The 15,723-nt window shown below is 52.5% G+C and overlaps 1 protein-coding gene across 2 annotated transcripts in view; it reads left to right on the top strand.

Annotated features, from left to right (window-relative positions):
- Positions 1 to 15,431, top strand: part of Rab11fip5 (RAB11 family interacting protein 5) — a 41,169-nt gene extending 25,738 nt beyond the window's left edge. The window contains exons 2-6 of one of the 2 annotated variants that reach the window (XM_069988967.1): positions 281 to 717; positions 855 to 1,545; positions 7,422 to 9,419; positions 12,676 to 12,865; positions 13,124 to 15,431. In XM_069988967.1, coding sequence (XP_069845068.1) covers positions 281 to 717; positions 855 to 1,545; positions 7,422 to 9,419; positions 12,676 to 12,865; positions 13,124 to 13,327 — 3,520 coding nt within the window. In that variant the 3' untranslated portion in view covers positions 13,328 to 15,431. The remainder of the gene's footprint in view (positions 1 to 280; positions 718 to 854; positions 1,546 to 7,421; positions 9,420 to 12,675; positions 12,866 to 13,123) is intronic. The other variant, XM_069988968.1, reaches the window with a different exon arrangement.
- The last annotated feature ends 292 nt before the right edge of the window (positions 15,432 to 15,723 follow it).

Here is a 15,723-nt window from a genome sequence, read left to right as displayed (position 1 = left end):
GGCCTCAGGGTTTCCGATATGGAGGCAAGGGCCTGGGATGGGGTCTCTGAGCTCCAGGGGAAGGTACTGCTGCGCTGTTGCACAGCACCTGCATAACTTTCCCCATCATGGAAAAGTGTTGGTTTCTCAGCTGTGCCTGTGGCTTGGAAGCCTGGGCTTATCTGCCAAAGTAGAAGCTCTTGGACAGAGGCTGTCAGTGGCCCCCAAAGCAGGGAGGGGATTTGGGGAGCTGGATACCCTTGGCTACGGTCAGAGCTCTGCCCATCCCCTCTTCTCACAGGTGGTACAAGCTACACTCCAAGGCAGGCAAGAAGGAGAAGGAGCGAGGAGAGATCCAAGTCACAATCCAGTTCACTCGCAACAATTTGAGTGCTAGCATGTTTGACCTGTCCATGAAGGACAAGCCAAGATCCCCCTTCAGCAAGCTCAAGGACAAGATGAAGGGCAAGAAGAAGTTTGAGCTGGAGTCTGCCTCTGCCATCCTCCCAAGCAGTGCTCTAGAGGATCCTGAGCTGGGCAGCCTGGGTAAGATGGGCAAAGCCAAAGGCTTCTTTCTTCGCCACAAGCTGCGCAGATCATCCTTGACCCAGTCCAACACCTCATTGGGCTCGGACAGCACCTTGTCCTCAACCAGCGGGAGTCTGGCCTACCAGGGCCCTGCCTCGGAGCTCCTTACCCGATCACCGAGCCGCAGCAGCTGGCTGTCCTCTGAAGGGGGTGAGTGAGCTAGAACTGCATGCCCTGGAGAGGGGAGTAGAGGGTGGGTGGGAGAGGAGGGGTGAGGAAGGCCTGGCTGGGCCCAAGAAATGGGGTCCTTATCCCCTGTGCTGACCCTACATGTGTCTCCTTTTCAGGCAAGGATTCTACACAGTCCCCCAAGTTGCTCACCCACAAGAGGACCTACAGTGATGAGGCCAGCCAGATGCGTGCAGGTCTTCCCCGGGGTCTTCATGACCTCCAGGGTCACGTGGATGCTGCCTCCCGCTCTTCCCTGTGTGTCAACGGAAGCCACATTTACAACGAGGAGCCCCAGGCCCCCTTGCGGCATCGCAGTTCCATCCTGGGCTCCTTCCCACCCTCTAGCTCCCTGCACAGTGTCTCTTCCCGGCCCTCTGAGGAGGGGCCTCCGACCTCCGATGACTCATGGGGCAGAGGCAGTCGTGGCACCAGCAGCTCAGACGTGGTACCCGGACAGGAGGAGCTGAGCACTCAGACCAAAGTGCTGGCTGTCGGGGCCGGCCGCTCTGGAGAGGAGGAGGGTTCCCGGCCTCCGGAGCCAAAGCCAGTGCAGGTTGCCACACCCATGGTGGCCTCCTCTGAGGCTGTGGTTGAGAAGGAGGGTGCACGGAAGGAAGAGCGGAAGCCTCGCATGGGCCTCTTCCACCATCACCACCAGGGGCTGAGTCGGAGCGAGATGGGGCGCCGAAGCTCTGTGGGGGAGAAGGGAGGTCCTGCCTCCCCCCACCACTCATCCGTTGGGGAGGAAAAGCCTAAAAGTAGCTGGTTTGGTCTGAGAGAATCCAAGGAGCCAACTTCGAAGCCCAGGTATGTACTTGGCCAGGCCAAGGAGGCCAGGTATTTGCTGCCTGGAACCTGGGGCAGGGAGCAGGCTGCTGGGGCTCTGGCTTTGCATGGATCAGAGGGGCACCTTGTGTTCCTATCCCAAGACTGCTTCTCTGCACATGGATACAGGTGAGTTGCCAGGGCACAGTGCTCTAAGAGTCCTGTGGGTAAAGGTTGTCTTGGGCCCTGCTAGGTGAGTTGGTCAGAGAAAGGCAAGGAGGGATCATTTGTGTGGGTCTTGGCTTTCTGATCTCTACCTCTTGCCCTTCTTTTGGCCTTAGGTAAGAAGCATTGGCAGGTGGTAGGATGGAGACCAGAGACAGGATGGCATGCTCAGAAGCCCCACCTGTGTGAAACAATTCCTCTCAGCTGGTCTGCTGGCCCTGGGCTCTTTTCCCTCTGAAGGACTCAAGTCAAATAATAGATGCTTTGTCCCTCCTCCTCATTCATTTACTACCTCGCCTGGCAAGAGGCTGGGCAGTACCCTCAGAATGTGTAACCCCCTCCTTGGGCCTCTGGCCTGCTCTCATGTCTCTTGGTGTTGGGGTACAGTAGTATTGGAAATGCTGATGACAGCTGTTCTGTTATGTTCTCACCCTGACCCTTCGCTACCTCCTCACTCGGAGCCAGAGAAAGCTGCTGCATTGCCTGGCAGGACCCTCCAGGGGTAGGTCACAGAAACCTGAATACGCCCTGCCCAAGTGCCTGGGTCCACCACGAGAGCGGCAGCATTGATGGCAACCCAACTGGTGGTGTTTATCTAGTCTCTTAGCAAGCCTTCCCCTTCCTCCCTCACTGCCCAGTGGATGCAGGGACAGGTGGAAGGCCCGGGGGGGGGTCCAGTAGACAGGAATCAAGAGATCAGTTAGGCTAGGTGCTTGATGGCTCACAGTTGTCATCCTAGCTACTCAAGAGGCTGAGATCTGAGAATCACAGTTTGAGGCCATCCCAGGCAGACAAGTCTGTGAGACTCACCTCCATTTAACCAGCAAAAATCCAGTAGGGGATGTATGGCTCAAGTAGTGGAGCACCAGCCTTGAGTAAAAAAGCCAAGTGAAAGCAGCAGGCTGAGTTCAATCCCCAGAACTGGTGTGTGTGTGTGTGTGTGTGCGTGTACGCATGCATATGCGCACACGCGCGCATCACACACACACCCATGCACGCCCACTCGCACGCACATACAGAACTCCACACCTATTCCCAGCAGAGGAATGTGCCAAAGTTTTTTTTCTTTTTCGCTGTGAAATGCTGAGTGCTGAGAGGTGGGAGATGTACCTGCTACCTTCTGGGGTGCTTACAGTCTCCATTTTCCTTCTGCTCCACAGCCTTTCAGTTTCCCAAGAATTTGGGATGAGTAGGCTAAAGGTGGGGTTTCTTGTTCTGATTTGCATTCTGAGCAGGCTGGAGGGTACCAGGGTACCAGTAGAAGCTGTAGGGAAGATCTAAGACTGGAGTAACTGAAGGTAGCTGCCAGGATCTCCAGCTGGGATGTGGGGATCCTGTCCATAGACCTAAGGGCTTAGGGGGGACCTGGAGCTACTGACGCAGATCCCTGGATGGTTCCAGCTAGCAAGGGCATCAGCGCCCTCTAGTGTCCCCATGTGGCACTAATGCCCTACAGCAATACCTGAAGCAGCAGTGTTGGATAATGGCTGACGGAAGGGCTGATTGCTGGAAGGACAGAGAAGATGGCCCTGATATGTACTGGTCTGCTGGTCCATGTTGTTAGACTAGGCTTCTATTCATATGGGGCAGAGGGGGAATAGGTAGAGACGCCAGCTCTGCTGTAGTGTGTTAGTGTGTGCTTGTGAATAGGAAAGCCCATACATGTGTGTGAGACCCACCAGTAACACAGAGGGCTGTTTTTGTGCCTGTCCCTTGTTCTCCTAGTTTTCTGCCCCTCTCCGTTACACTAACCAAAAATGTACAAAAATACATTTAACTGGGGGTAAATCTGATACGACAGAAAGGCAAGTACATCATTATGGTGGCCCTTAGCATCTCTGTATCTCCCTAGCTCTTCCCCTGGTAAGGTGGACAGCAGATCCCAGTGGGTCTGAGATTGTGCTGTGGTTTCAGAGAGAACAGCTACGTTCTAGCTGCTGTAAATGAGTTACTTCAGTGTATTCCCGGGCACTTAGAGTTAGTGCAGCTTTATGTCCTGTTTGTGACTATTTTCCTAGTATAGTTATATAGTTACCATATTAACAGTGTTCTGCTCTTCCTACTTAGAGTTCATAAGGCCCTTCTCTGTCACCGCATGGGCCCAGTTTCCTGACTTGTTTCCTGGGCATTGAAGTATATCTCAGGAGGTCACAAGAGGGTTGATGGCCAGAGGACACATTGGCTGGGGATTGGCTTGCCTGGGGGTCTGGCTTTGGCACTTTGGGAACTAACTAGTAGAGCGTCTGTGCAGATCCACTGCTGCCACCCTGGGGACTGATGTGTGGAGGAAGGACAGAGAGCTCACTCATCTCAGCCAAAGGAAACAGGCTAATGGTGGAACTTGCTACACTGGTGGCCTCAGGGAGTGGTGTTTAAGAAGGATGGGCGCACTGGAAATGAGGCTTAGCAGTAGAGCACTAGCCTAAGAAGGGTGGTAGGAATGAGCCGGTGATTCTTATTAAGTGCTTCAGAGTTCATAAAACTCTAAAATGGTTGTGTTTCTTTTGTGTATGTGTGTGTATGTGCACGTGCACGTGTGTGCACATGAGACTTGAACTCAGGGCTTGGGTGCTGTCCCTGAGCTTCTTTTTTTTTATGCTTAAGGCTACCAATCTACCACTTGAGCCATAGCTCCACTTCTGGCTTTTTGGTGGTTAATTGGAGATAAAAGAATCCCATAGACTTTCCTGCCTAAGTTGGCTTCAAAGCACAATCCTCATATTTCAGCTTCCTGAGTAGCTAGGATTACACATGTGAGCCACTGGTACTCGGCTGATGCCCTGAAGTTTTATTCCCCCAGGGTAAAATGGTAGTATGGATAGACAGTCTGGATAGGCGATTGGTCTTTCTCAACAATTGGCCCTAAAGGACAAGGCAACTCAGCATATGTGTGCTTGGTGGGAGGCTGTGCTAGGCTGGCATGATGAGTTCCAGGACACAGAGGTGTTTATAAAGTCTGCTGTCAGAGAACAGCCTTCAGAGGCGAGCACACAAGGGGACATGCTTCTGACCTGTGCCCAGAGGACTGGTGGAGAGGAAATGTTTTGTAGAGCTTTCAAGATCTGCCCTTGGTGTAGAGCAGGAAGAAGACAAAAGGTTGGGGGCAGGACATGGTGCTGAAGACCTGGATGGACAGGTTGCTCTCAGGCTGTGCCAGCTCTAGGAAGCCTGTTGGCTTTGCCACCCAGGGCTCCATCCTCCAGGGGAGGCTCTCTGCTGATTCCATACCAACGAGTTCTTGTGCATCTCTGGGGAGCCACCCTGGGGAAGGAGACTGCCAAGCTAAGCCTAGGACTCTACATCTACTTCCCTGGCACTCCTCTATCTGCAGGGCAGACTGCCTGTACTGTACTGCCAGCTTGTAAGGGTGAGTGTGGGGCTAGGCTGGACCTGAGATTTCTGCTGTTTAACACCAATGGGCTTTTCTCTCAGGCTACTCTGGAACTTATCGTGAAGGGGGCTTGGGGAAAGATGGAGTGCCCTAGCCCTGTTCCTGGGTTGGGGCTGAGGTTAGTATGGATCACTGATGAGGCTGAAAGTAGAGTTATAACCCATATGGTGGTGGTGGAGTATTCTTCTCACTCTTCTTGGTTCTTGTAACAGGCATGTTATCTGGCCCTTGGCCTGACTAGAATGAAGGAGCAGAGACATTTGCTGGAGTTAGGGATTCTGGGCCTATTGTTCTTCCTCTTTGAGTCTCCGCATGTCCTTAGAAACAGGAATTGGAGGTAGACAGAAATTTTTACCTCCCTATCCTCCCACCACTTGTCTAGGTGGTGGGGACAGGACAGAATCCTGTCTTGGATGGGGAATTTTTCTAGGGGAATAAAAGGTCACAGGAGTCCCCAGGAGCTGGACTTCCTTCTACAAGAAACCATGTGTTTAGTGCCTTCAGTGTGGCTCTGTCCTTCCATGTGCGATTTTCCCACTTCCTCTGTCCTGTCTCTGGGAGCAAACTGGACTCTGGGTTCCTGGAAGAATCTCGCAAGTTCTAAACAGCTCAGTCTTGTTCTATGGGTGCCCTCCTGCCCCACCCACATTTCTAATGGGTGGCTGGCAAAGCCTGGCGTCTGCCACCTCAGGGCTCACCACTCACATTTCCTGAGTAAGGAACTAACGGAGTGGAATAGATGGATGTGGAGATTTCCTTGGGTGTTCCACCTGGGAAGGCAGGGTCAAGGACTGGGGGCATCTCAGCTTGGAGAGACGGGGAGAAGACTGGCTGTGAGGAAGGAGACTGTTGGATAGCTGTGGGTGAGGCCATCAAGGCCTGGGCTCAGCTGCAGGCTACCTCCGGACCTTTAAAGCTAGAATGTTTGTCTGCTTTGCTTCAGCACTGTCTTCCATTCTTCTGTCTGTGTCTTAGGAAAGCAAAGGTTTTTGGTGCATTTCTGAAGTTTGTAGATGCTGCTCAGAGGTGCTCCTCCTGCAAGGTTCTGGGGGTGGGGTTACCTAGAGGCTGCAGGTTGTCTTTGTGTCTTTGGTATAGATAAAATTCACTAGGGATTTCTTGGGCGGACCTGCCCTGCCCTTGCCCCTAGGGGGAGCTAGAGATAAGAACACATTTTATTTCTTCCTTTCCCCTTCCCTTTTGTCTCCTCTTTTCTCTCATTCTCTCTCTCTCCCTCCCTCAATCCCTCCCTCCCTCACTCTCTCCCTCATTCCCTCTTTCTCTCTTTCCTCTGTCCTCTCTCTCCACCTCTTCTCTCCCTCTTTCCCTCTCCCCTTCCCTCCCTCCTCCCCTTCCTTCCCTCCCTCTCCTCCCTCTCTTCCTCTCCTAGTACTCAGGCTTGAACTCAAGGTCTGGGCATTGTCCCTGAACTATTTTGCTCAAGTCCAACAGACTTTTTTTCCTGGGCTGGCTTCAAGACATGATCCACAGATCTCAGCCCCCTGAGTAGCTAAGATTACAAGCATGAGCCACTTGCACCTGCCTTTGAAAGACATCTAGAGTACTTTACTTGGACTCTAGAAGGCTGCCACATTGCCAGCTTTTATTTCCTGAGGCTGGCCCATGAGGTAGGTGAGGTGAGGTGAGGTGAAGAGGCACTGTTTCTGTGGTTCTTTGCATTAGGCATCCTAGAAGTCTTGTCAACCTTGGCCAGTTAGATTAGCCCTTATAGATAACAGGGCAGATTCTCTTTGATTGGTGATATCCCCATCTTTACCTCATTCTTTGCCTGGGATCGTGAAGACTCATTGTGCTTTGGGCATCTGAACCAATTGTAGGTGCCTAGCTTGGCTCTCTCATGTTGGCTTTGTCCATCCACATACCTATGTTGGCCTTCCTTGTTCTGCTTTCTCTCCCTTCTCCAAGATAGTTCTCCCTCAGGTCTAAAATGAATGTCAGGAATTAAAAGTGTGAATCCAGTGTTCAACAGACCCTTCAGAATAGGATAGTGGAACAAACGCTGGGTTTAGATTTCGATCTTCCCTGTGAGCTAAGATTACTGTTGTCTGGGGCCCGGTGTGAGGATGATGTTCACTTTGCCCACCATCCTTTTCCTTGGATGGCACCTAGTAATATTATGTCTGTGGGGTCTTCTCTCTGTCACCTACCCATGTGTCTGCATATAGCCAATGTGGTCTCACAGCGCCCAGTGTCCAGGTGGGAGGCAGGGGTGTGGTATTCAGTAGGGCTTTTCTAGTCTCAGCATTAACCAGGAGGCTCATGGTTTTGTCTCCCTCCACAGCCTGGACGTGTCTCCTCAGGTAGAATCTGACCCAGCTGCTCCTCCTCACCACCTCCCCTGCTCCCCCTGGGCTTCGGCCCACCCCACTCCTGCTCCCACCGCTGCTCCTATGCTAAGCACTAACCTTTTTGCAGCTGCCTCTCCCGCTGCTGCCACTGCTGCTGCTGCCACCACAGCCCCCGAAGCCACCCCATCTGGATTCTTGGGTGTCACCAACCCGTTCCTCACCTCCTTGCAGAGCAACCCCTTCTTCGAGGAGCTCGTAGCGGACATAGCACTAAACTCTCCTTCACCTGCTCCCTCTCTCCCCAGTGCCTCGAGGGCCAGCCCCACCCCCCTGGCCTCCCCTGGGAAAGCCCTGCCTGAGTGGGACGACACCTTCAACATCTTTGCTGCTGGCAGGCTGCATCCAGAGGCCAGGAGCGAGATCCTGGCCCTTGCAGGAATGGGGCTGGAGGCAGCTGGGCTGCAGGACTCAGGCCATGAGGCCATGACAGTGAAGGCAGCAGAGCTCCAGGAAGACCCTGGGGGAGAAAAAGGTGGGAGCAGCATGTGGCTGGAGCCCAGGGCTCCTGTGGACTCAGGACTGGACCAGCAGAACATAAATGTGTCTGACCCTGGGCCCCTTGGGTCTGTGGGGACTGGGCTGTCCCCTTCAGCAGTCCAGTTGTACCTGAGCGCCTCGGTCTCAACACCAGACAGGGAGCCATCTGCCCCAGAAAGGGGTGCTGAGCCAAGTCCAGCAGACAGTGGGACATCTCTGTTCAGCTCCCCAGAAGTGCTCAGTATGTGGGAGAAGCTGCCTGGTCCAGATGATGCCCCTGAGGGCCAGAATGAGGAGACCCCCAGCAGTGAAAGCCAGCGTTTCCATGAGCTCAATATGGTGGATGATTCCTGGCCTTGGGATGTGGTCACCGTTTCTCCTACAGCAGAGACAGCTTCACCAGTCCCACAGGAAGAGTCTGATGAGCTGTCTGCTTCCCGAGCACAGCCCGAATCACCTAAGGAGAGTGAGGGGCTCCCCTCGCTGGAGCTGGAACCAGAGCCTGAGCCTGCATGGGAGCCAGATGAGGGGCTGCAATCCATCACACCACCTCCCAAGCCACCACGCCTCTTCACACCCTCAAATTCCCAGGTAGAAGTGGAGGAGGAGGAGGAGGCAGAGGAGGAGGAGGAGGAGGAGGAAGAGAAAGAGAAAGAGAAGACTTCAGGGGGGATGAGTAAGAGGGGGATAGGAACAGAAGACACTGCCCCAAGTGCATTGGTTGTTGGTCCCCAGGAAAACAAGGAAGAGAGTGAAAAGCTTGAGTCAGTAGAGTCTCCCAGAACCCTGTTGGGTGGGGCAGGCCTGGAAAAGCTGGTGGAAGATGCTGCCCCCCTTGAATCTGTGGCCTGTCCAACTGTGCCCACTATCTGCCCTGAGAGTCCTGTCCCCACAACCTGTTACTCAACAGGTTTGGCTCTTCCAAGTCAGCAGATCCTGGGACCTCCAGAGAGAGGAGAAGGCCCTGCGGCCCAGAGCCAGGGGTCAGTAGAAGAAAGGCTTGGGCTTCAATCAGCCACTTCCCAGGAGGCTGATTTGTGGGCCTTAGAGGAAGATGCCTTGAACCCCTTCTTATCTCAGGGAAGCCGAGATCCCCCCAGCCTCCCGTCCACATCCCCACCAGTGTCCAGGGAATCTTCCATCCACTCTGGCCCTGAAGAGCCACCTACACCCCCAGAGCCTGCCTTTCCACCGCCCCCTCTCCCACCCTGGGCAAGCCACCGCCGCGGGGGGCCTGGTCCTCCATGTTCTCCTGCGCTTGGAGCCTGGCCCCTCACCTCTTCCTCCCCATCCCCGGGGGAGCCAGCCTCATCCCCTGGCCCCCTTGAGCCCTCCCCTCCTGGAGGCTCCCCTGCCCCAAGCGGGGAGGACCACGCTGCAGCCACCCCAGCCTCCCCGCTTGTGCTTCTGCCCTTGGAGACACGACCAGCTGAGGAGCCACAGCCCAGTGCCAGGTGAGCGTCCATTCTGAAAACTCTTTCCAGGAGGACAGGGAGGAGGGGGTACAGCAATACTGGGGCTCCACATTTTAGCCTCATTCTTGCCTCAGGGCAAGTGAGGATTTCCTCCACCCCAGGATTAACGGGGGCTTTGAAGCCATGAGTTTTCTGTAGCATGGGACTATAGACAGTCAGGGTGGCCCCACAAACTAGGGGTTTGGAGAGGAGCCCTGACAAGGAACAGAGGTGAGCCTGCATGTGCTTGCAAGGGAGGCGATGACAGTGGTGCACACTGTGCAGGGGAGCTGTGGGCAGGGGAGGAGCTCATTGGAGGGTTGGTTCTTCTGCAGGTGGCAGTGGGATCCCAAGCAGTTTTCTGTCCAGAAAGAGTAAGGAAGCTGGCTGGGGAAGCAGAGAGCAAGAAAAGAAACCAGGACTTAGATTAGAGAAGAGGGTATAAACTCAGGGGAAAGAAAGGAATGCTCAAATGCACACACCTTCAGAAAGAGGGCTCTCCAGCCTTTGCAGTCACTTCACTGGCTTGCTTTCTCCATGGTTTTGAGCCTTTTGAGGGTGAGTTCCCAGCAGTTAAGATGCCTGTGTGATTGCTCACTGTGTCCCTGAGTTAAAGGAAGAACAATGAGATTGACTCCTCACTAAGTAAAGCAGTGAGTGGTGATCTGTAAAGTTGAAATTGGGGTATGCTGGGAGTGACTCAGCTGGGCAGCAGAATCGAGGGACAGCAGTGCTCTAGGAGGCCCAAGTGAAGGAGGGATGGGCAGAGAGGCTGCTGCTTCTAACAAGTAGGGCATGGGACTTAGGGGGCTGATCATACTCCACCACTGGCCTCCATGAAGCCCCCAGGCTGCTTGGGTACTTGCTGCTTCATATATTCAAGTCACCTAAGTTCACTGAGTATCTGCTTTATATCAAACCCAGTATTTCCCAGCCCAGTGGGGAAAATAGGGGCGATCTGTTCGTCCTTGTCTTCCTCCTTAGTTGTTGATACTGCTGGACTCCCTGTGGGGAATCTGGTAGCCCCATGGCTTCTTTTTTTGCTATTATGGGAGGATTTTGTTTTTGTTTTTTTGTTGTGTTTTTGTTTTTGCTTTTTGTTTTTATGGTCGTGGGGCTTGAACTCTGGGCTTGGGCATTGTCCTTGTGCTCTTCAGCTAAAGGCTAGTGCTCTACCACTTGAGCCACAGCACCACTTCCAGTTTTCTGGTGGTTATTTGGAGATGAGTCCCACGGACTTTCCTGTCGGGACTGGCTTTGAACCGTGATCCTCAAATCTCAGCCTTTTGAGTAGCTAGGATTACACGCGTGAGCCACCAGTGTGTGGCAGTTTTGCTCTTTTTTGAGTTGGCTTCACGTGCTTATATGGTGACATATAAGTCCACACAGATGTCCTTAGATGAAGGCTGCAGGCTCAGGGTCTTTCAGATATAGGCTGAGAGCCTAGGCCTACCAGCTGCTCATTGGAGGTACATGGTCCTTAGAGCTGTTTTCCCTACTGCAGTGCAAGACTCCTAGGTAGCAGTTAGGACTGAGATGCATCTTTTCCCTACTCTGCCCCTGGTAGGTGCTTGGCCCTACTCTGAATTTGAGTCTGAGTCTCAGCTCTGTCCCAAGAATCAGAGCTGTTTCTAGGTGTCTGCATGAGCCTGCTGCAGTGGCATTCAGGGCTGGAGTTCAGGACTAAGCTGTTTTGCTTCCTACTCTTCAACAGTGTGAAGCTTCTGTAGAGTGAGAGTAAATTTGTAAGAGGTCCCCTAGGGTGGGTTAGCTGATTTGTGGGCTGGACACTTACCGCTTATGTAACTGTGGTTGGTGTAGGGTACTGGGTTATCCCAGGGGAAGGGTATCCTAGCCTGGGAGAATCAAGAAGCTTCCTTGGAAGTGGAGCTGTGGCTCAAGTGATAAGAGCACCAGCCTTGAGTGAAAAGGCCAAGCATGAGCACAAGGCCTGGAGGTCAATTCCTAACACTGGAAAAAGAAGTCCTTTTGGACAAGGTGGTCTTGCACAGTTTTGAAACAGGAGTAGAAACGAGGCCACCGGGAAGAAGGGGTAGTACTCCATGCAGAGAAATAGCTTTTTAAGGTGGCTAAGTGATAGCACTTTCCACTGTGCCTGGAGTATGGAGAACACTGGGCCCAGATTGTATTAAGTGTTTTCGGTCAGGAGCCATTATAGTCTCCTGAACCCTGCAGGGAGCAGTTGGAGGTAGGCAAGACTTCATGGGAAGGCTGGTTAGCAGCAGTGATGGCTGCAGAGAAGATATAGCTAGCACTGCTTGGAGAGGAGGGCTGCCCTGACAGAGAGGGGGAAGGTGGCAGGGCATGATTGATTCAGGCTGAGCTGAAGGGCACAAGTCAGAGGGACTCTGAGGTTCTGACTGGCCCTGGAAGATTCCCTGTTGAGGGAGCACAGAAGAAATGACAGGTGTGAGAGGAGTGAGCCAGCCAGCTTGGAACTGTCCACACAGGTCCAGATCCTGGAAGTGAGGGCTGAGCGGGAGCGAGAGAAGTGGGGGGGGGGGGGGGGAGATGTCAAGGAAGAAGAGAGAAGCTGGAGGAGGCAACTAGTAGTTAAGACTGCGAAGAGGCTGGCAGAGGCTTAGTTGCCATCTGGAGGCCTTGAGGTAGAAGAGAAGAGAACAACCAAAGAAGAGAGTGGTACAAGTGTGGGCTCCACAGAGAGGTTAGGAAGGTGAGAAAGTGGGCTGGTGACTTCAGGTTTACTTATAGTGGGTATAGGGCCCAGGTTCTATTCTAATGGGTTGAGTAAACCAAAGGTAAGAAGTTAGGTGTGGAATGTAGTGTGTGCTGAGGGTGAGTTGGGAAGGAAGGATGACTTGTGAGAGTTAGAGCAAACACAAGATCACAAGAGATGTTTCACAGGCCTGTCTAAATAAATGTACATGGAAGCTACTAGTGGAGAGATGGGTGTCCAAGTATCTTAGTCTTTCCTGGTTTTAGCAGAATTGGGGAAACTGGGACAGTGGGAGGGCTGGGCATGATGCTGGAGAAAGTATAGAAGGGGAGGAAATGGTTGACGGGGATCATCCCTGGCCAAGACTGGGTCCAAGAGAAGATGTTTGTAGATACCTGTGTAAGGGACAGGTCATCAGGTCAGAGGGAGTGCAGTAGGCATGAATAGGAAGTCCATGGCCGAATGGGGATGAGCCATGCAGGGCGCAGCTGTCCAGCAGCCCGGGCGATGCTGCAGAGAAGGTGACCTGATAACCTACCACCATGTCTGTCTTTGCAGTCCTCACCCTGTGAAGCCTCTCAGTGCTGCCCCTGTGGAGAACAGCCCTGAGAAGAAACAGCCCCGCTCCAGTCTGAGCACAGCCCTGAGCAGTGGGCTGGAGAAACTCAAAACAGTCACCTCTGGCAGCATTCAGCCTGTGATCCCAGCACCCCAGCCTGGCCAGACTGTGGATACTAAGAGGCTGAAGGTGAGGCCCCGCAGGATGTCAGGGGGCATCTTGACAGAACAGGTGCTGTGGAGAGACCCATAGTGTCAGGGTAGGGTGTTGGAGAGGGTGGAGCACGAGCAGGTTGTTAGCCCCTTAATTGGAAGCCAGTTATTTAGGCCATCGCCAGCATGGGAGTCAGGCAGTTCCAGAGGCCTGTAACGGGGAAACAGGTGTTGGTGGGGAGGCTGGTGGTAGGCCTGGGGCTGTCCTGCTCACTTTCTTGCTGTCTGACCTCAGGATTCTGCTGTGTTGGACCAGTCAGCCAAGTACTACCACCTGACTCATGATGAGCTCATCGGCTTGCTCCTGCAGCGAGAGCGAGAGCTGAGCCAACGGGATGAACATGTGCAGGAGCTAGAGAGCTACATCGACCGGCTGCTAGTGCGAATTATGGAGACTTCACCCACACTGCTGCAGATTCCTCCTGATGCTCCCAAGTAGTCCCTCTCATCTCTGACACTGGAAGGCTGGCCAGGACCTGCTACCCAGATAGAGCCTATGTGCCCATATGCCTGCCTTTCCTCCCTCCTGCTGAACACAGTTTCGCCTGGGCAGGGTACAGCTTGTCCTCATGGTCACTTCCTGCCACCCTCTCCCTCCTGCTTCTGCTGGAGATGCTGGAAGGGGACCCTTTGGATTCCTATTGGAGGCATCATGGTCCATGTAAAGCTTGGTGACTCTGGGAACCCTGGGTCTTTCCCACCTGCCTATTTTCATTCCCCTTAGCTTTGGGGGCTCTAGGGAATGGGGAGAATAAAGTTAGCTTTCTAGATGGCTCGGGGTGATCTGTGGTTGGATGTGGTAATTGGGATGAAACTTGCTGGCAGATTTAATCATCCCTGAGAATAGTCATTTTCTTCCCACAGCTGATCCATCATCTCTGTATTTACCTTCAGTGTGTGGAGGGTCTTCTAGTATTACAGGGACCAAGCTGCCTGTATGTCTGTTGCAGATGGCCAGGGTATCTATTGTAGCCTCATACCCATCCCAAAGCAGAGAGCCTATATATTCTCATCAAGTCTCTGTCATGTCCTGAATGTTTCCACCTCAAGCTTTTTGCAGAACAAGTGTAGTATGGACAGAAGCAGTCAAGATGTGTGGCTTTAGCTGCCTCCTGCCCCTCTTCTGACCTTCCTACTGAGTGTCATGCTGACTGTGTGGAGGTAGTGCTGGGTAGGGGAAAGTTCTTCCTTGTTCTTTGGGTTCTCTCCTACCTGTGTTATGTGGGCCCCTCCAGGTTGAGGCTTTGGCTGCTTATGTTTTGCATTCAAGCCTCCATATCAGTTCTTGCCTGTCCAGATGCCAAAACTCTGCTGTGGTAGAGTTTGAACTTTTGGAAACCAATTAATATGTGCCTTTTGTTGGTGGGGTCAAGAGCCTCTGATGTAGACCTCTTCTGGGCTGTGGCATCCCCTCTCTCCTGCTGAGCACATGGAATGGCTCTGTTAGGGTCCTGGGAAGGGGGATACTAGCTGGGCTAGTCCTGATGTGTGCTCTTTCTTTGAAAATATATCAACAAGGGGTCTGCCAAGATTTTCCTGTTCCCTTCACCTTCCTGCTGCCTTCTTCTCTTCCCTCAAGCCTATTTTGGAAGATCATAGGATAAAAACCTATGGTGGGCAGTGGGCTTAGGTCATTAGGCCTCAGGTCTTATGATGCATCAATAGCCTGGTCCGTAGATGGGATGTTATACATCTTAAACACATGTACTTAGGAAAATGCTTTTGTTGCTCTCTCAACTGTTCACTAAGCTACTGACCCAGACTGCTCCATTACTTTGCTTGCCCTGGCCACAGTGCACTTTGAACCAAAGTATATGTTCTTTAGCTCAGGCCTTGGTTTGCTAGTAGAGAAGAGAACATGGCAGGCTTCCCCATGGCAAGGATCTCTTGGTAACTTCATAACTTGAGCATCCTGCATTACAAAAGATACGGGATGAGGTGAGGAGATGCTGAAAGAATAGGTTTTGGTCCAGTGATAAGGCAAGAACCCTCTGGGGCTGCCTCTTCTTCATGACAGGCTGGTAGTTTCACTCAGAATGTCTCAGGAGATATATTGTGATGGTGATGTCTTTTGCCAGCATGGAGGAGCCCCACACACAGGTAGTGGGGTTGGAGATTTGAGGAAGCCTCTGTAGAATTGTCAACTTTAGGATTATCGGAGCTAAGAAGTGTCCACGGGCGCCCAGACCTTCAGTCACATGTTCTGGGGCAGCTGGGGGTTGGAGAGTGAGGGAGTCAACCTACTAAGTGTTCCTCTGGGCTCTAGCCTGGTCTCTGATCTTCCACCTATCCTTAATGATGGGCCTCTCACAGGTCCAGGGCAGGGATGTCTTCAGGAGAGGTTTCAAATCAAAGCCCAGGGTTTTTCTTTGATGTTTCTGCTCCTGGCCACAAGTTGGAAGAGAGCTGGGGGGGGAGGGGGGGCAGGGAGCAGGCCCAGTTCTGCTTTGCTGTTTGTCTTCCTAGTTGTAACTTCGGTTTATAAAGAGCTTGTTCTTCATGTTTTGAGCACTTTATGAAGAATAAAAAGTTCACATACTGCAGGTGGTCTGTTGTGATTCTTGTGAAAGAGATTACTGGTGGAAGACATTAGCCTTACATCAAGGTGATGGGATTATTGGACAACATTGCTCCTATCTTGACTTTATAGGGCAGCAACATAGTGTTGCTCTGTGGTCTAGATTTGACTTTTTCCTACTCCTACAGTGTCTGCATTGGGTACCTATAATAGGCATATTTACTGGGTACTATGTGGGGAGGAAGGTACAAGGTTAATCTTGTTCTTAAGTACTTGCTGAGTTGAGTAGAAGAAGGTAAGATACAAATCCAAAAATA

The sequence above is a fragment of the Dipodomys merriami genome, unplaced genomic scaffold (assembly GCF_024711535.1).
Source record: "Dipodomys merriami isolate MVZ:Mamm:240054 unplaced genomic scaffold, mDipMer1.0.p SCAF_37, whole genome shotgun sequence".
In the NCBI taxonomy this organism is placed as follows: Eukaryota; Metazoa; Chordata; class Mammalia; order Rodentia; family Heteromyidae; genus Dipodomys; species Dipodomys merriami.
The sequence above is the reverse complement of the archived record's forward strand: the minus strand, read 5'-3'. Positions and strand labels throughout refer to the sequence as shown.